This window comes from Ischnura elegans, chromosome 2 (genome assembly GCF_921293095.1).
Source record: "Ischnura elegans chromosome 2, ioIscEleg1.1, whole genome shotgun sequence".
Lineage (NCBI taxonomy): Eukaryota > Metazoa > Arthropoda > Insecta > Odonata > Coenagrionidae > Ischnura > Ischnura elegans.
Window position 1 is genome coordinate 115146596 of NC_060247.1, and position 20407 is coordinate 115167002.

Sequence of the window (20407 nt, forward strand, 5' to 3'; positions counted from 1 at the left end):
GAATTTCGTGCCAATGATTATGTATCTTCGATATTGATCATCTTTGCTTCGATGTTGATCATCGTTTCTTCGGTGTCGTTCATCTTTCATTCGATGTCGATAATCGTTGCTTCGTTGGGCATTACATTCCTTTCATCGGGGGTGCAATTCTTTAAACCACGGGTTTTTGGAATCATCCTCCTTTCGTGTTTGCCAACGTGAATCAGGAGGTCGTTCCACTAACAGCTAACCGTGTCGCCTTCGTCCCACTTAGAGTTGCTATCTCAATTTCGATCAGCTGGGCTTGGTTTTGTGGTCGATATTCCAATCGATTAATTCTTATGATTCGTCATGAGTTCGCCTACGATTTGTTTGAACCCGGTGAGGATTAATTCACCTCCAGGATTTTTCCTCTTGTTGTAGTATTTCTTCGGATTGGAAGGTATGAGTCCTCGTAATGGAGGAGTTGGAATATTAAGGGTTCAAGTGCAATGGGTGCAGGTGATCGTTGAAAGTGTTGTACCGAGTGAAGAGAGGTGCGTGATGTGAGGGATTGGAAACTGTTTTGGCCACTTTTCTAGGATATCGGGAAAACTGGGGAATTGCGTAATGATGTGCTGGTGAAAACATTTTCTGTAGAATCCAATTGAAATCTTCGATATTCGATCATCCACACCCTAACTATCCTATAAGGTGTTGATGCATAATTTTTAAAAAGTAATTTTTAAATCATAAATTTGCTTTATTTATTTCAACGTTTTGTTGCTGCACTTTTCACATTTACCATAGAAAAATCCGTAAAATATGCAGATATTATCAAATATTCAGGCGTTGAAATTTCAATTTCATGGTACATACTTGAGTGGCCATGTTTAACGCTGAGAGCGGTGGAATATCAGTTGAGGAGGATGATTATTGGCGAACAATTTTATAGGATACGTTACCCGCACTCCCGGGCTGTAGAGAATGGGCCGGACGATAAAATTTTTTTGCGGTCGAATTTACCAATGGTTTTAGCAAAGGGACTTCTTAGGGGTCCCACGCCAGTCTGTTCACCGTTATCTTGATTCATGTTGCTAATTAGGGCGAATTTTAATCAGTTCTCCAAAACTGTACGCAGAGCAGCGATGAATGCAGAACAATCCATTTATTCTCAATATTTGCAATATTTCATTTGCAATCGCGAGCGGTATCATTGATAAGTTATGTATTCGATGAATCATGTCATCCCCAATAAACATTTCAGTTAGCAACCCTAATTGTAGTACATCTTCCCGTGAAATTCGGGTCGCTCGGTCTGTCAGCGACGTGAGTGGCGAGTTTATTAAACGCATTTATTGGCAGAATGGAGATTTCTCTGTCGTAATGTTCGTGGATTTCGATTCTCACGTTCGGAAATCTTACTTCTTGATCGTGTCTTCGCCTTACCCTTCCCTGTCTGGTCGCAACCCTCTTCCATACCCTTGCTTTCTGTGTCGCTGTCCCCCCCTCCCTCCCTCCATCTCTCTAGGAGAGGGGGCGGGGCGTGGCCCCCTCCCCTTTCTTCGCGAGTCGCAAAAGTAGTCGTCAGGGTGCCTTCCCCCCCTCCCTCCCTTTCGCAGCCGTCGCTCCCCCCTTTTGGTGCGGGACCGGCAGATGTTGAGGGGGTGGGGGGGTTTGAGGGTCAAGGGCGCGTCCTTGTCGGTCAAATTTCCCTCTCGCACTCACTCGGCTGCGTGCGGAAGCGTGTGTTCTGTGCGTGCCTTCCTCTTCTCGCCCTTTCATCGAACCAACTCTCCTCTGCCTGCTATTTAGACACTCAGGGCAGCTTTTCCATTCCAATCTATCGACCCTGTGGTGTGCGCATCAAAGAGTTGAAGCTGGGTTTATGGGGTCGAAGTTTACTTCTATAGCAGTCGGCTGTTGAGCTGGTGTCGTACGTGCGGACGGCTGCTGCCAAGCACTGCGTGGAGAATACGAATCGGTCGCGGTCTTGATTGAATCATTTAGCGAAGTTGAAGCAGTCCTACTGTGAACGCAGTTGGACTCGTTGGCATTTTGATAGGCATATCTTAAGTGGCAAATGTTGATTTTGCCACGACGGCAAAAACATTAACTTTTTTCAATTTATTTGTTGGTTGGGGGTCAATGTTAAATGTATCATAATGTCTTCATAAAGAAGAGGAGATGACATTATTTCTCGTCGCAACTACCAATTCTTTTTTTTTAAACTAATACTTTCACGAAGTGCATTGGCACTCTATGGAGACTTCTGTGTAGATAGTGGAGGCGATATGTCTTTCTATAGCCACTACTAAAGCAGTCTCCTTCGATTTATAAAACTGACTTTTGACACCTTTCCTAGGATTCCCTCTACCATCCATTGCACACATACGGTGTGGGCATGGGGAATATGAAGAGCAGCCATCAGTCCGTACCGTTGAAGCTTGATTTTTGTTGCCACTCATGAGGAATTTTCGTCGGTTTTCAAAAATATCCGCGCCATGTCTATTAGTTTAGCGCATTCCATTTATTTGCAATATATATGCAGTAGGATATTTCTTAGGGTATATCCAAAAGTTAGGAGTTAGATTGATTACATCATCACAAATATAAATTTCGCGTGACAGTGATAATAACTGGTTATTTCTTCGTGAAATTCGGAAATGTTACCCGTCAGCGACAAGAGTTGTGACTTTTTATGCCTATTTACGTGGGCGGTGGATGACAAAACATCTAGTTGCCGCTTGAAAAATTCTCCATTGTAATATTCATGGGTGTGGGACTCAAAGAGCATATATTAACTTAAGCGCTCAAGGTGGCTGCGCAGTAACTTGAATCTCAGATCGGCGTTCAGACTGCCAACTTCGGGTATTATCATAGGAAATTTAAAAATGTTGAAAGGGTAAATCCTAAAAAATAAATTTAATTAAAATCCTGATACCTCTCCTTAATCGTGGGTATATTTTCAATATTATACCATTGAGGTAAACTTTCCCTTCGAAATAAACAACATCTAAAGAGATGCTATCGTCGGAATCTGCCTATCAGATCCAATCACGGATCAAGTTAAATGTGATGTTGACAGTTTAATCTAGTTCTCATGCACAGAAGCCGGAAATCGCTCCTGATTTTATCTTGCCGGACGTATGGAATGGTGCTTGGAGGAGGCAGACGACAGCTGAAGTTATGGACCCTCTGAGACCGTAGCTATGGAAGGAAGGATGGAAACCTGGCGAAGGCTTATGGCTACTTTGAATGAAAAGCTCCACGACTCAGCGTCACATTCGGCAGACGAAATGTTGTGCTTGAATTGTCCGCTGTACATTATTCAAAGAGAGATCGGGCTTCCTATGAAAACTTCTCCGCGTCGCTGGGATTCGAAACCCGGCCCACAGGGTAGGAAGGCGAAACACTAGTCACCATACCAACCGATATCTCTTTTCTTGCCTTTTCCTGTGGTTGCTTTCGAGTTACAAGGGCTATAGATGGCGATAGCTACCAAATGAAATCGACAACTCAAAGAAGATACCTGTATTTACTCATGCGTAGCCAGGAAAATTCTCAAATTTTCAATTGTAGAATGTTGCAAAAAGTACTGTAAAAGCTTTTCCTTGGTTCCTCTTGTACGGTGCAGAGAACTTATGCTTTGCGTTGAAATGCAGCTATTCCATACGTAAAATCAGGCGAGCATCGTCAATTGTCGGATGTCGCCATAAATCGAAGGCCAAAGGTGTGTGGTACGAATCCATGTCCCAATAGATTTCTGTGATTGCAATTCAGGTTGGAGAGAAATTGTTTCACGAAATTTTAACCGTAGATAGCTGATTCCAGTAGAAACCAAAATTTCTAATGCAAAAACTTAAAGCCAATCGGAGCGCCTGGCTTAAAGTTTCTGTAGTTAAAAAATGGTGCGTATTCGACCTAAACATAATTGGTAATTTTAGTTCCTTTTGGCATCAGCTATCCAGGGTTAATATTTCGTGACAAAATATTTCTCCACCCTGTATATCTAAATTTCACGTGGCAGATATGTATAGATTTCCCGCTTTCCACGGCGATGTTTCAGTAATGTTTAATGTATTCGCACTCAGCGCTTCAATCCGAATGTTCGTTTCGATTGCTAAGCGTGGTGGCGTATTGTTAATATCGCTTGCTTACTGACCGAAGGATCCCTAGTGCCATCGCCGGGTGAAACTTTTGGGCACCCACCCTCGTAGAGGCTACTCCCTCCTTCTTCGAACGCGGGTTATCCCGGAGTGGTCTCGCCCCTCACCTGATCAAATATCTCTTGGATTATTTCTTCGCACCTCTGGTATCGAATGTCCTACTCTCGTCTGTCCGTCTTCGATTCCCTTCTTTCGTTTTGACCGACGCGTGACGTGTTTCTCTCATATCGATTGCGCTCATATCGACCGTCTCGACTGACGCAATCGTGGGCCGATTCGTGTCCGTGGATCGATCCTTTTCTCTGCAGGGCGCGTGCTTCGCTTTCCTCCTTGTACCCTTCCGTCCGTCCGTCGCTCCTCTTACGTCCGTCCATATGGTCTGCGTCTCGAGAAGCGGGGGCAGAAAATATCAGCATGTAACGTGAAGGAGAGGAAGGGAGCGTCATTTCCTTCAAACATTCTAATCAACTCTCCCATTTTGTTCTCCAGCGTGCGACTGACACTCGGGCTCACCACGATTGTGTTACATTCCCTGAATTTCTGCTGTCTTCCATCACGATGCTTGCCTGAGAGTAGAAATTTTACAGTATAATTTAAATATATTTCATTTCATAGAGAGCATAATCATGATTTTTTATACAATACGTTGTGTGTCATAGGGTATTAGTCGTGATAAAAATATAGTGTTGGTAATTCACCCGATTACTTGGAGTTTCTTTTTTTAGCTAGTATATATGTTGCAGCTGAAGCTGTAATTCGTCAATTGAATCATATTTGCGTCCACTTCATTCCTAGCAGCCTTGAGACGTATAAATTGAAAAAAAAAGATTTGTTTTACACGCTTTCAATTCAAGTGCAATATTTTATTTACTGTATGATCAGTGTTAAGTGTCGCTTGTTGTAGCAGTATTACAGTACCAATATTTTCGAAAAGTCGTGGCTGTTTCTTACCTTGATCCACATTTTCTTGGTGTGTTATCCTCTTATGAGCGCGGAGTGAAGTTTCCGCGAATCGAAACAACCTTGTCGTCGTGCCGCATCTTGTGAGTTTAAAGTGACCAAAAGCCTACAACAGTAATTACTCATAATTCTAGAGATGGGGTCCTGGTCGGATCATTTTGTCGCCTTCAATATTGGAGTGTGCTGGTGATAGGTTACACCCTTGTCCTACCTACGATCATATTTTGGTCACCTAATTCCGGTAAAGATGGTTGGTGATATTTCCGTCATTTAATTGTGAGGCAATTTTCTCATAGTTTTGAACGTATTATTCCATTAGATTTCATCAAATTCCTTCTCCAAGTCCACGTTTGATCTGTGTTTTTTTCATCATCTGGATCTTTTTCTCTGCCAGGGGATCAGAAACAGCACTACACCATCATGTATTCTAGCAATATGCGAACTGGATTTTTTATTGAGTTTTGATATGTTTCGGTCGGTATTTTTGCGTCCTCTTAAATTTCTGGCGTGCGAGAGTCCTATTTCCTGGTTGAGAAATCGCAAATGAGAGGATGAGCAACTGGGCCTCGCCAGCCCCCTCTCTTTGGAGGCGTTCGGGACGGCCCGCGAGACAAGAGAGCGGCGCCACGCGTTGCCAAAAGTCGTGTTCTCGGAAGTCGAAGGAACCCAGCCGTGCGTTCGACGTGCGTGGTGGGGGTGGGATCTGCGAGTGTAGGGAGGCGATTTTTTTTCTGCGCATGCGGACAGGATAAAAGAAAATACCTATGCTCCCTCTCTCTCTCTCTCCTCCAATCTCTCCGTTTCGGGAAGACCTCCGATTGGCTAATATTGTCTTTGTTTGAATTGAAGCTGTTAGATATTTTTATGTCGAGAAAGAATTTTATTCCCATTGAATGAAGTAGTAGCGAGAAAGAAGTATCGGGTTCAAGGGGGATAAATTTTACTTTCAGTATTTTGCAAAACAAGTATATAGCTGACTTATTGAACTGCATAGTTTTCCGATGCGCGCGAATTGACAACAAAATATCCTTGTAGGCAACCATGCACCCCTGAAGCACATGTCCCGTTACGTTCCTGATCAGGTTTTGAATAGAGCCCAAGTTTTAGGTTCCAATATTCTCTTTCCTGTTTCCACTTTTTTGCGATCATTTTGGCGTAGCAGAACGCCATGCTCCAGTTCAGATTCTTAGTGATTCTGTCCTAATTATTTCACACTCGATCCTTCCGGCATTGGAAATGCGAGAGCGATATATGTTTCAATCGAAATCCAGCGCGGTGTGTTGTTGCCAGCGCCATTTTCATACTGCTTACATATTCAGGACTTGGTTACAGCACTGGTTTCCCGGTGACTGAGGAAGTAGTGCAATGTATAATTTTTAATTTGATAGTTCTCACTGACGCATGCACCTGCCATGCATCATTTTACTAATCCGTATTCATATTATAGCAGTAGTCTACGTTTTTTCTTCGAGTAGACGAACGCCATCATTAAAATATATGGATTAAAAAAAAGCGATTTCCCGGAAAGTAACGAAGAAAGTCCAATATTTTTTAGCGGTAGTCTATGAAGGTAAGTTATTGGAGTATATTTTAACATTTTGTTGAAAATGGCTTGTACCGAGTCTCTTTTTGAGAACGAATGACTTCGTATACTGTTTGCCGCTTATGGAACCCCCTAGCTTGCTTGCATCTAACAGGGAGGGCATCCTATATTGTGCTCAAATTTTATTCCTTTCTCTCGGTGAAGGGAAAGTTAGCTATCAGACGTCCACCAAATCCTATAAGTTCCGTTTTATTGAATTGTTATTTTTTCATTTGTTTTTATAGTTTCTTTCGTATGCATTGTCAAAACACTGCCACCTATATCCACTTGATATTATGTGCTCTCATCATGGGTTTTCTCGTAATTGGTGGTGACAAGGCTTGAGTATGTTTCGTTTAATTTTACTTTTTGTAATATCTTTTAATAGCGTCTAACACTAATGCGTTATTTAATTAATGAAATGGAATTAAAATTAATGTTATCCAATGAATAAGTCAACAATTAATTACATTAGATTATTTCTCCATCAAATTTACGGAGTGTGTTTGAAAGTGACCCATTTCGTTAATTCAGTCTACTCCAAAATATTTTCTTAAAATCAGTCTCATGTACGCCTATTTAGTTGCTCTCAGCGAAATGAGATTACATTTCGCTTAAAGATCCCTATTGGCGTAGATGCTCGCACCAGAATTGAGGTCTGCCATAAACTTGATAATGGGATCCCTAGAGCAGTCGCGATCTATCCATAGGTTACTATAGCTGGCTCTTCTCGTAAGTACCTATATGTTCTGAATGCATTCCTCAATTCGTACTTTTAATATAAATCTGAAATTCTCAAGCCCTTCGTTCTCTTAGTGGTTAATCTTCATAATCGACGTTTCCCGAGTTTACCAGAAAATCGGCCTGAGTATGATAAATGGGTGGGAAGACAAGCAAAGGATGGCCCAGAATGATTTACATTGGTTGTTAGTAATGCGAAAGAGAAATTAATACGCAACTGTGAAAAGGTTAGCTTGCGGGTGAGCGGAGTGGAGAGCTGAGTAAACCAATCTTTGGATTGTTGAATGTTGTTGATAACCAGAAAAATTTTGATTTCCCCGAGCACATGTTCTAGTTTCTAGTGTTTTATTGCGGTATACGCGGAGCTAGTTCACCAGATGGGGCATCGCGTACTGTGGCTGAGCGTACGTGGTGGCGAGATGCGTGGAAATGCCGCCCCCGACCGAAATATCCATCGCCGCCCCCATCACCGCCCGCCCCACGCCCAACCACACCCCGACGGAACGGTCGCCAGTACGCTTCTGCTGCTGCGAGGTCTCTTTCTCTCTCTCTCTCTCTGAAGTGGCAGTACAGCTCCACGAGACGCACAATGAGCTACGCTATGCTCGAACCCGACGGAACATCCCTCGATCGAACATTTGTCCATAATTTGTATCTTATGCATTAGAAGCGTTCATTATCAAGCTCGTGGTCATAAATTTGTTGCGGAGTGCTTTGGTGGTAAGTTGGTTGCCTCTAATGGTATTTAATTTTCAATTTCCACGCACCGGTCGAAAATAAATTTTATGAAATAGTCGATAAATTTCGTTTGCATATTTCTGAAATTTATAGTCATCGTTGGTTTTTAACGTAACGGCCTTATTTAGTATGGCTTTGTCACCGTAGACGTCTGTTGCCTAAAGCCGGAAAATATTTTTGAAAAATGAAATTTAAACTTTAGAGCGCTGGCTGTGGTAGTTGTTAATTTTTTCTGAAAGTGAGAAAAATTTGGATATGAGTCCTTGATCACAGTCCAAAACATTTCAAGAGAATGTTGGAGGATAAGTGCCCCTGGACAAGTCAGTGGTCCAGTAATGGAAGCTTTCCACATACAAATTCTTGGAAACTGAACCAATTAACTTGAAATGTCGTTCGTAGTTAGAGAATCTGTCAAATATATGTGACAAAGCGCCGATTAACGCCTCCACCCTGGGGATGTTATGAACCCCTTCTCAGGGGTTGGGGGAATTTTTTTTCTAGCAATGACTGCGGAAATCGATATATGACCAAATGTTAATTAAAATTTGTAGTCGAAACTTTTTTCGTAAATCAATACTGTTTAGTTATTCACGATTGAAACATTTTTTTGAAAAAAAATACTTTTTCAAGCGGTTTTTTTTACAAATAACTCAAAATTACGCGTATACATTGTAAAAAAGTGTAATAAACAAGAATGTAACGTATAAAAATCGGCTTGGAAAATATGTAGCCGCTTACTCTGGAAATAACTAGGATTTTCCTTTAGTGTCAGAAAATAATAATTTCATCATCTGGCTAGTTCCTTCTTAGGACGGCAGCTCGGCTACTTACGACGTGGAAATCTTTTCTCTCTCCATCGCCGTTCTCTTCAGAAAAATGTCAAGCATTTGGTATCTTCTTTTTCCTCCACATCTTTCGCTTTCGCTATTTCATTTCTATCCTTTCATTCATTGAATGGTCCCTTCCCAGACCATACCCGATACATTTCGTTCTTTTTCTTCCAATGACAATGTCCAGGGGCCGTATTGTAGAACCTGACTCATATTCAATATTGAGTCTTCACTCTGTTTCGATAGTTTAGATCTCAGACTCAATTTGAGCTCGAGTTAGAGCACTTATTTCAGAAACTTACATAAACTCAACTTTTTTTCAGCTAATAGATTTACTTAGGTAAAATTGACAAAATAATGCCTATATTTTATTTAAAAAAACGTGAAGTGATGGTGACGGACATCTTGGAACCTGACGACTCACTTTGAATTGGGACTCGAGTGAGGTCTCGTAATACCAACTTGACAACCGAGTTTGAGTCAGAATTAAGATTTGAGTAACGTTCTGGAATGCGACTCCAAGTCTCTGTACCAAACAGTGCCATACTCTATACGCAACACTTGGCATTACGTCTCCTCAAATCTTTATTCAGAGGTCCTCGTGATAATCTCCATTTTTTATGTAGACCGACTTTTCCTATGATAATCCTTTTCTTAATGAAAGAGTCAGCCTTTGATCAGTGCATTAATGAATTTCGTGCTGGTATTGGAATTGTGTGTAGAAAGATTATTGGAGTATTTCTTCCTCTTGGGCAGGGCGAAATTGAAGGTTTTCGTCGCTGTTGACGAATGATCACTTCGGATAGAATATGGCGTTGTTATGGCTGGAATATGCTATGATTGCTTATTGGTATTTTAGTGGCAGTGACTCCGTTTTCACGGAAACATCAATTACCAATGAAAGGAACTCCTTCAGCTGCCTCCTGGTGGGAAAATTTCATAGTGAATTTGATTATAACTACACAGGCTTACATTCAACGCGACCGCGATTTCGGCGACTGAGCATCCTAGACCTAAAATTTGTGAACCATGACTATGACGCCCAGTCGTTGGTACCGTGGACAGTTTTGGATAAAAACCTTTGGATTATACAAATTATCATCAAATTCAATGTCAATAGCTGAGTTTTCGATTTGTATGAACTTCCTGTCGGAGGATCCATCGACATCAATTGGCATCCTCTATGACTCCTATAGTGAGGCATAATTTACCCTCAATCACGATCGACACGATTGAGCGAGCTCCATTATAGGAAGTACAGAGCGGCTCACCCAGTCCCAGGTTTTTCGCTCCTCCTCTGGAGGTTAGTGTGTTAATGATTTCGTGGTTCGCATACCGCAGTAATTAAGACGTTTTCAATCGAGCGAATCCTTTGGAACGCTTGTATTCTTCCTCGTGTATGCATGTGTATATTTTTATATGCTTGAATCCGTTTTACTTCCGTTGTTGTTCTGCGTAAGCACAAAGAGCTTGTTTGACTCTCCTCGGTCTGATGATCTGCAGCGCTGAAAACGACACGACGAAAAAATGTGCAAACAAATAGACCTTGATAATTTTTTAAAAATTACGCTACCGTGATGAAATCTTCAGGGTTTAATGCATCACATTCTTGTCTACACTAGCTTGTATCTCAAGTACAGAATTTCACTGTGCTAATGTGAAAGCCTCATTTGTGCGATGCAAGCGTTGGGGAGGGTCTTTTCTATCTACCCTGAAAATTTCTAGATGATATAGCGCGAGTCGTAAATAAGCATCAGCAACAATAGACCAGTAGAGCGGGACGTCCTCATTTGTTGAGATGGGGCGAAGGAAACTGTTCACAGCTGTCCATTTGGATTTTTTTTGCGGATCTACTCTAGTACATAATTTTTTTCCCGTTTGTCCGATAATGAAATATCCATTTTTAATCCATGCGGGCTGATATATTCCAAACTTAGAGTCCAGCTTAGGTGGCAACTCATCGACATGTCACTTGCTTACAAAATTCCCAAATGTTATTCCCGTAAACATCCAACTTACATGCTCTGATTTGTTTGAATTTTTTATTATTTATTAAAATATACTACTTAAAATGCAGTGGCGTAGCCAGGAATTTCGTTCGGGGTGGGGTCTAAAATTAGGGGGGGGGGGATTTTTGAAATACAGGGTACTAATTTATGTGTTTTAAACTAATTTTATCACTTTTCGTAATCGAAAAAACTTCCTTTGTTAAAGAAACATTCAGTAAATTTCTGATTTTTCAATTTTGTGTTTTCTTTTATGAAGGAAAATAATTGTGCTTTTATATTTCGGGGGGGGGGGGGGTGTCCGGACCGGGTCAGGCTACGCCACTGGCTTGATGGTTCAATCGATTAAGTTTTTTCTTAGGAATACCTTTCCTTCATTTGCGGTTCATTTAATCCTTAATACACTACGCTTGTTGTTTAAAAACCACTCCTTGATCGCTATTGCTAAAAATGGCGCGTTTGCTGCGATCGTTGGTATCTTCTTGATGCGGCATTGGGCGCGAAAGACAAACGTATGAATAAAATACCGAAGAGAAATAAAATTCTTTCGTTTGATACAGGATAACAGTCAAATTATCGGACCATCTTCATTATAGAAACAGCTTGTACTTTGTACTTTTACATACAACATTGTGTACTTTATCCGTCCCTTTCATCTCAAATTACGCGCAGTTTTTTTAAGATCGGTGTTTTTTTTTACATGGCGAAAAATAATTTAGGAGAAAGTAGCTCCGCGACTTGTAAGTTTTTAAAATTATTTACACTGACTGAACGCCTTTTATTCATTTTTGTAGATCACAAGTACCACTACATAGAACAGGAAGACTGCCGCATATTGTCTTAAAATTTATTAGGGTTGATCTTTTAATTTCTTGATTTCTTTTCACAAGCTATGTTTCATCCCCAGATGCTCTCTACCCGTGCTTTTAATCAAATATTGATTTAACTTTCGCCGGCCTCGGTGGCGGCGGGTTAGTCCTCGCCAGCCAAGCTGAAGGTCGCGGGTTCGAGTCCCGCCTGGGTAGATTACCCCTGCCCAGGGCATGGATGTCAGTTATCGTCTATCGTCGTTATGTTCTATCCCACCGATGTAAAGGCCAATCAGTGCTGTTTTCGGGGTTAAGAAAATAAATAAATAAATTAACGCTGAAGAAAACTGAAGAAAATAACGACAGCGTTCCGCTGATTAAAAAGAATTACACGCTTACTCAGAATCGTCATGAACCGTAGCTATCTAGTCTTTCGTCGATTTTCCCAGCTTCTGCGATGATATTTTTTTCTTCTTTGAACTCCTGTGGCCTCACGCAAATTGCACTCTAATGACGGTTTATCACTATTTGTTCCTAATTTCGGCTGCGCTTTATGTGTTCAGTGGAAGCACCTGGAGGCGTCGCCCTCTGGGAGGGGGACGCAAGGGGGAGGGTTTCCTCCGGCAGGACGAGGTCACGTGGTGCGGATGAATGTGGGGGGGGGGAATTTTTGAGAATGGGGTGGGGGAATTCGCCCACCCCCCCATATTATCCGCTCCCCCTTCCGTCATCTTCCTCGCTGCGTGCAGTGAGTGGCGGCGAGCCGTTAGCGGCGGAGGCCCTCGCAAACGAATCCCGTGTTCGTTGTGCTACGGTTGAAGAGAAAGAGGAAGGCGGCCGATGGTTTGGCGTTGGTTTTTGTGGCGGGGGCGAGATTCGCGTCTGTCCGCATTGCAACCCCGCCCTCCCTCCTCTGGACTCACGATCGATAGATGATCTCCGCCGAGGTTCGAAGGAGCAGGGCCCTACTCGCGTGGCTCTCCCTCGGGACCCACGAATCTACGAGACACTCGACGCAGCAGCTTAAGGACGAAACCCCTTACCATGACGATCTCTTCGCCGCCTATGTGCCGCTGGAAACCTCTGTCGGGGGTATTTACGTTTTACTTAGGAGATGGAATTCAACGGCAGGCCCTCCATAATCTCTAGTTCATCTCTTTGGCGAGTTTTCTTCTCTCCTTGCCCGTCGAGGAAGGCTTGTTTAACAAATGGAAGAAATCGCGTGAAAGCCAGGAGAATATCTGCATTGGAATCGCATTCATCGCCCTCTTCTTCCGACTAGCATCCAGTGTTTACGCCTTTCATTGACTGCGCGCGCGCCACTGTCTGTGTGTGATTGATGGGACAACGTCCCCTCGCATTCCCTCCCTGGCTGCGTGCGTGTATTCGCGTCGGAGGGGCGGCTGACGGCCAGTGTGTGTCGGCGTGGTGTGGCGAGCGGGCGCAAGGGAGCGAGCGCATGATTGCCGTGGGCTATGGCTCCGTCCGAGGGGCCGTGGACGCTGCCGCAACGCCCCGACGAGCGCGACACGCTGTCGGCGCGGGGCTCGCCGTCCCGACGCCAATACGACGCCTCCCACGACGGATACACTAGGCTCAAGATGTTCTTCAGGAAGCTGAGGCTGTCGCTGAGTGAGTGTGTTTCCGACCGGACGCTGCCATCGGCATGGTGCTAACACGCGAGAGGGCGAAAATTCCGGTCGACCGCGTGCCTTGTTCGCTCAAGTTAGCCACTGCCCTGATTAGGTATTAGGTGCCCTACCGTGCCCGGCCTCCCGACCGGGCTATCCCTTGCTAAAGGTGTTGGCGGTTGGATGATCTCTGTTGATTGTGTGTATACAACTGAGCGAGGCGGTGTCAGACAGGACACTCCAGTCATATGCAAAAAAAATCCATTGCGTGCATTCGAGTTTGCCTCTCTGTCCATCACACATGCGTTCTTGGATAACTGACCAGTTTCGTAGTCTACCAATTATTATTGGTACCACTAGCTATATCTTTATTGCGAAGGCTTTTGAAGTTTCCACTTCGCGTTATATATTTGCTCATCTCCAATTAGTAATGCTTGTTGTTTTAGTTTAATGCTGTGTCTATTATGTTCTGCTTGGGCGGCTGTCCCTCACCCTCTAGTTCGTGCGAAGGAAGGAAGTCCTTCCGTCAGCCTTCGTCGTTTCCGCCACCACTGCGGTCTCTATATATATCCGGGGATTCGAAAGGATTTCCTTGTTTTTCTCTGCATTTTCGCATTTGCGGCGTTTTCCGTTGGGTACAAATGGGTTGAGTCATGAAGGGATATGATTGCTGGCTGGGGAAGCCGAAGTTTCGATAACCAGCTCGGTCAAACAGTTTCGAGGCTCTGATTGTTGTAAACTAGGATATTCGTCAAAACTTCGGTTTCCAAAATTGTCACCCGACTGCTGTCCCTTGTAGACTTCATCCATCCTTTGTGAATTTCTTTCGATTGAATTTGATTCGTCACTGCTTTTCCAAGTGAAATGTGTATGTGGGTTGTAATTACCATTACTACGTGAATGGGTCACTTTTAGAATGCGTTGGGTTATGAGTGGAAATTGGAGGATCGCAAGCTCTGCAAGTTTTCGTTTGCCATATGCGAGGGAGTCCAGTCGAGGGGACTGCCTCCAGTTCATAAGAGCATGCTTACCCGTGGTGGCGTATGTTCTCCTAGGATTCCACTTTACGACTCCCCCAACCAAGCGGCCTTGGTCTAGGTCTTCTCTTCGCCTATGCAATCCCTCGCCTCAAGGCGTGTTTATTTATGCTGGGGCGATGTTTGCTCGACTCCTCACTTTGGCACGCCAAGTGGTATCGAGGATAATGAAGACGGCTCACGAACGAAATGTAGTCTCTCTCTTAATCTCAGAAAAGCAAGTGTTTTTTTATCATTTGATTATTTTTATATATTTTTATTTATATTTTTTTGTGTTTGCAATCTGATAGTTTTCATTGTGGGACAGCGAGCTGCGTGGCTAGAGTGAGAATGGAGCGCTAATGAATGAATGGGCTAAGTTTAGCGGATGGTTGAAACTGCACGATCGTGTCGCCAATAAAATCAACCGAGCTCGTTGAATGCGTATTAGTCCGTCGCAAGGGCTAATGGTAGTAAATAATATCGACTCGTTCTTCTTATAGCAGCTTCTGGTTCGAAAAAAAATACATCGCCCAATCATTTATGTGTCGGGCGGTCCCTCCTTAACAGTACGCTTCCAAACATACCGGGTCTCAAAAGTGTCATGATTTTTTTTGCTTAAACGGATGCTATTCTACGAACACCAGGCGGGAGAGACGCGTCCTCTTAAGCAATGCAGTTGGTGATGATGACGCGATTTGACGTAATTTTCTTCGGGTTTTGGTAGTGTCGAAGTTTGGGGGCATACTTCCGTATTTCCGGAGAAAATGTTAGAATTGCGAAGGGCAATTGGAGACGTTAGATAATACCTAAGTAATAACAAGAGCTACTCTGTCGTGCATAATCACCCAAGGGAGTGCCACCCTGGTGGCGACAGTCTACTACTACAGTCTACTTTAGCTTTCAAACTCATCTGTGAAGTAGCATAAGCGAATGAGGTCCATACGAAATGGCACGCCGACGGGTTTGTTCTGATCATTAGCGGTGGATTAAGTTGCGGGTGGTTGACCATTTCGATTGGCGCCAGCCAGCCTGGGGAGTGTGCGACCAACCGGTGGGTCACGATATGCCTTTGCATTAAACTAGTACTGTCCTGGGCGGCGTGACCTTAACTTCGTCGTGATCATTCTTGACTTGAGGTTGCACCACACTGGTTACCAACAACCCTGCCACACGCCTTTTAGGCGGCGTCCGGGGTAGTATGTAGATTCAGATGAAGGTAAGCTAACTCGTATGCCTCTTAACATCTCAAAAATGGCGTCAGCCTCAAAATAGGAGATAAAAGTAACTTTGCCGTTGCGCAGGGAGGAAGTCAGGTGTGAGCCACGGGTGAGTTACATCGCGGAGAACGTGTTAAAAACACCGCGCCGGGTGCTTCTCGGGTCTCCAGTCAGCTGACTGGTGCCTCGCCCCTTCCCTTGCAGGGAGCGCCCCCCGTCTCTTCCGAGAATATTTGCCTCCCACGCGGCCCCCTCACCCTCCTACCCTCGCCACTTCCGGTGCCCGCATCGAAGGGCGCCGCTGCCGCCTCCAACTCGCTCAGTATATTCAGTAATTCCCCCTCGACGGCCGCGGCGGCTCCGTCAGTCGTTAGACGAGTCGCTTGCCGCATGCATGCGGTACGAATACTTATGGTCATTGGTCTCTATCTGCATGTTTTCGACACGGGTAACCATTCTTGGATGATGTTAGGTGAAGATCAATGGGAAACTATTTCACTTGGTGAAAATTCATCTTTATAGAGAGAGACTACTCGGTAATTTTCCTCGCATTTGAATTCACCTCTAGTAAATGCTTACGTTTGTCATTACTTCTTAGTTACCCTATCATTTATTCATCCCACCGATGATAATATGTTTCCACGACGAATGTAAGTTATAATGTCTTCTCGGGTTTTGCAGCCGGGTGACCGAAAGTGTTGATGGATTGAGCAACGTTACTAGGCCATTGTCTGCATTCACGGAAGTGACGTCACAGGTGTCAGTCATTTAGAACGGTGACGGAACGACGTGATTGTGTGGGCTGCATTGTTTCGCTTGTCAATGTTAGAATCGCGTTCTTCTCGTGGATCAGATAAATTCGTCCCATTCGGTTGGGTGGACGATAGCTCTCCTCCGCAGACAGACAGATCTTTCTCCTCCTCCCTAAGTGAAGTCAAGTAATTATTCATATGCCCATCTTGGGAAGGACCGCAAACACTGCGATCCATTTATATGCATTGGAAATCAGCCTGAATTGATAATATACTTCAATGTTCTCCATTGTTCGGATTGGACTATAATTTTAATAATAAAATGATGCGGTGCTAAGGACAGTTTGCTACTTCAAAAAAGGGCTATCCTTACATTCAAATCCTGCTCATTTCTGAATTGCGTGGTATTCGGTCATGTTGGAAGTTCCCGGTCTGCCTTCAGCTGGTCCCGTGCGCGGTTCTCGGCGATCGTCATACCATTGTTTCGAGTTCAGTGGTGTTTTTAACGTATGATCGCCCCTCTCTCTTTCGGAAATTCAATCGTGCGCACGGATTGACTTATGTATCTCCGACGTGCTATACGCAGCCTCAGTGACTATGAGGGCGCCGCCTGAGACTAACAGGGTCGTTCGAGGCCAAGACAACCTCCTCTGTATTAGAGGTAGGCTTAAAGAAAGAACTTTTCGACAATGAATACAACTGGGCCTGGCACATTTCAAAATCAGTATTGGGTTGCTAAGTATTTTGTACACGCGATTCCATGCCGTTTCCACTTCAAATGTCGATTACTGGGTATTTAAATAAATAAAAGATTGTAGCACTTTTCCTCAAAATTGTGTGGAAATTTTAATTTTGTGGAAAAGTGCTACTATCTTTTATTTATTTAAATATGTACAACTTCCACCGATTGAAGCCTGAATCTTTTGCCGTAATTACTGGGTATCTAGATTCATGGCTTCATCTACTTCTATTAAAAATTCCTTGCACTTGTGATTGCTCTTTGTATCATCCTCCAGTGACGATTCTTTTTACTCGGGCGTATGCACACGGTCACATCTGCACGATATTGCAAAGGTTGCAGTTTGGACTTAGCCTCTACTGAGGTCCCAAATAACTTTGCCGCGCGCTCTCCGCACATAACCGTCGATGGTGGGAATCCTGAACGAAGGATCCCGGATTCAAGTCCCGGGAGAACATTTAGAACACCCCCTAAATGACAAATCATCGAAGTACGAAGTAGCCCAGGATTTGCATCCCTACCCTGAGATTCACATGCCTGCGGTCAAGTCCGGAGTACCCATCCGAAACCAACCTTCATTTGAATCTGGTTGAGTCACCGAGTGATTGAGGTGTTGCCTGTGCGGAGCGCTCATACCGTTAAAATCCCGGGATTGCGTCACCGAAACCCTCCATCACGCCAAATCTCATGCCAGTACGTATCTACTAGCCCGTGGTTCCCCACGCCATCCGCAACCTTCCCCAAGTAATTGTCTCTTTGTCTACCTCTTGGGACTTCAATCTTTCCCATGCCTCTCTCGCGGTTGTTCTCTCTCGAGGCAAATCCTTATTTTGCGAATGGCCTTCAGATATATCTTCAACAGATCTTCAGAATCTGATTCTTTGGCTCAATGTCACGAATTCATTTGAAGGCGCATCAATCTCGCTCATCCGGTTTTATGTCGCCTTTCATCGTGTCTAATAGCATGTTCGTTACAACTTATCATATAAATATTTTTAGGGTATATAGAGCAGACCCTCGTCAGCATATATCCCTATATCCGGTACAGAAATTTTCATAGGAGGAAATACCTAGGTAAAATTTTCATTTGAAAAATACCGGTAGAGGTTGGAAAGGGTCTAAATACCGCGAACATTTCAAGATTATAGCGTAAATTTTAGACGAGTTGTACGTAGCGAAGAGGGCAAAGGCGGATTATGGTCGTTGTCTTGGGGGATTACTGCCTTTGCACCTTGAGGAAATGCAATACGCCTCAGCGATAATGCGTCTTGAGGTCTGATATGCGTAGGCAAGTGCCTTTTAGATTTTCATCAATTATTTTTATTGTTTGTTAACTTGATGACAAAAAACTTTTGTTTAAGAACTACCTTAAAGGTTACAATTTTTTCAAAATTTCTGCGAAATTACGGGGGTAGGGGAGAAGGCGACTCCTCGAAAGCCCCTTGCATCGGTCGAGTGGGAGTGAAGCGTCGTCTTAACTATCTGTTGGAAGCGAAGAATACATTCTGTCCGAATAGCGGTTTGTGATTAGAAGTGGCAGTTGAATGCTTGCCCGCTCCAAGCGATCCTCCGCGATCCAAGTAGTGGCTGCTTCCCACCGCTCAATCCATCCCTATGAATCCCCTTTGTACAACTCGCGTCTTCTCTCCGAGTTGAGATCAGAAACACCTTGTATTTTGCTGAGGAGGCCCTTGTATTTTGCTGTGGAGAAGGCAGGGCCTTGCGGTAATCCTGTTTTCCAACCGAAAAATTTAATTATAGGCATTTTTCAGTTATTGGTTAACAGATATAAACGTGTTCAATATATTTTATCATGGCTAATTATTTTTATGATCCTGCAGAATTAAATTAATGACAGATATTTCGTGAGGGTTAGGAATAAAGATTTGTATCTGAAGTTGCGAAACTTATTTATTGACGTATGTGGCGCCTTGATAAACCATGGGTTCTCGATTTGCGATTTTGCGTTGAATGAATCCTAAATATAAACTTTTATTCTCCTGAAATATATATTATCACTTATTCGTTAGATTCTTGGTGAAAGACGACTAGAACTTAAATTTTGCTCCGTTCGCGGCGAGCGAGCTACAGCCCGTCCCCATGCGCTCCAAACATTCAATTTGTGGCTAGGCGGTTCCGTATTTGACAAAATAGACATGATTTAAAAGGACATATAATTGGTAAAAATCTAGTTGAAGGACTATAAAAATATGAATTTTTAGATGTTTAACCCCATTTCCCATAAAAGGTCATGGAGCGAGATGTAAGGGTTGGCCTAGTGATCTTAAATTTTTTGGGTCTTATTTTGAGATGGTTTCACAGCTTTGTTTGTAATCGCAAAAAAATCTAGTTTTCCAAAACCCCTTACCTCAATTTCTCTCGGGCGGCGCGCCATTCGTTGCGGTCAAGTAATCAGGCTTTTTGAACTTCAGGTCCCCTCCCCCGAAGTATTTTCCCCAGTTATATTTCCCGTAATGCTTTTCCCCTCTTCCGCTGAGGAGGACTAGCCCTAGGTCATCTTTCTTCTGACTCTTTATTTTTTTTTTGTAGTTAAATTTCAAAATGCCAGGGTTTTGCCAGCCATGCCAAGGAAATTTACTCTCAGCGGTATGCAACGGAATATGTTGCTGATTTGATGAAATTTATGGTTTTCCAATGCGTGCAAATTGACTGCAAAATATAATTATACGCATCCCGAATATCCCCTAAGCACCATCCGAAGCATATTTCTGGCTGCGTGCCCTATTCAAGGGGTGTTTTTCATGGGGGTGTTGTTGTGCTCTCATCGATTTGTTGCGTGAGTCACGTGCCCTGCTCCCTCTTTCGTTTTCGGTCGTTCGTGTGAGTATGTGGAGTGGGGATTGGGCGTAATTGGGGGGCTGGAAAGGGAGGAATCCTTGGCAGTGTGTTTTGCAAATGTGTGCTCTCCACCCCACTGTTCCTACCAGAATAATAACGAAATTATTCCTCTGCTCCGTCGCTATGATGAGGACTCTCTCTCGTTCTGTTGACGACCACGATGATCAGCGTTCATCCCGGTCAAAGTAGTCAGGGAAATGAAAATCGGGACTGGATCTCATGGAAAAGACAAGGAAATAAGATAATAGTCAGGGGAAAATTCCAGGGGGACAGCTAAAAGATGAAAATTGTTGTTAGGTGGAAGGGCGTACCCAGGATCAAAACTAGGAGGGAGGAGGGGCAAGCCATAGTTGTTCAAGTTGTAGGTAAGATTTAAGCAATGAAAAGGTGAATGAAA

General features: G+C 43.6%; 1 protein-coding gene across 10 annotated transcripts in view; it reads left to right on the forward strand.

The window, feature by feature from the left end:
- LOC124154448 (glycogen synthase kinase-3 beta) overlaps positions 1 to 20407 on the forward strand; it is a 114693-nt gene that overhangs the window by 44231 nt on the left and 50055 nt on the right. For 5 of the 10 annotated variants that reach the window (XM_046528175.1, XM_046528176.1, XM_046528178.1 and 2 more), the window contains exon 1: positions 12555 to 13425. The exons of 4 other annotated variants lie outside the window; for them this stretch is intronic. In XM_046528175.1, coding sequence (XP_046384131.1) covers positions 13269 to 13425 — 157 coding nt within the window. In that variant the 5' untranslated portion in view covers positions 12555 to 13268. Of the gene's footprint in view, positions 1 to 12554; positions 13426 to 20407 lie in introns of those variants that run through there. One more of the 10 variants, XM_046528183.1, reaches the window with a different exon arrangement.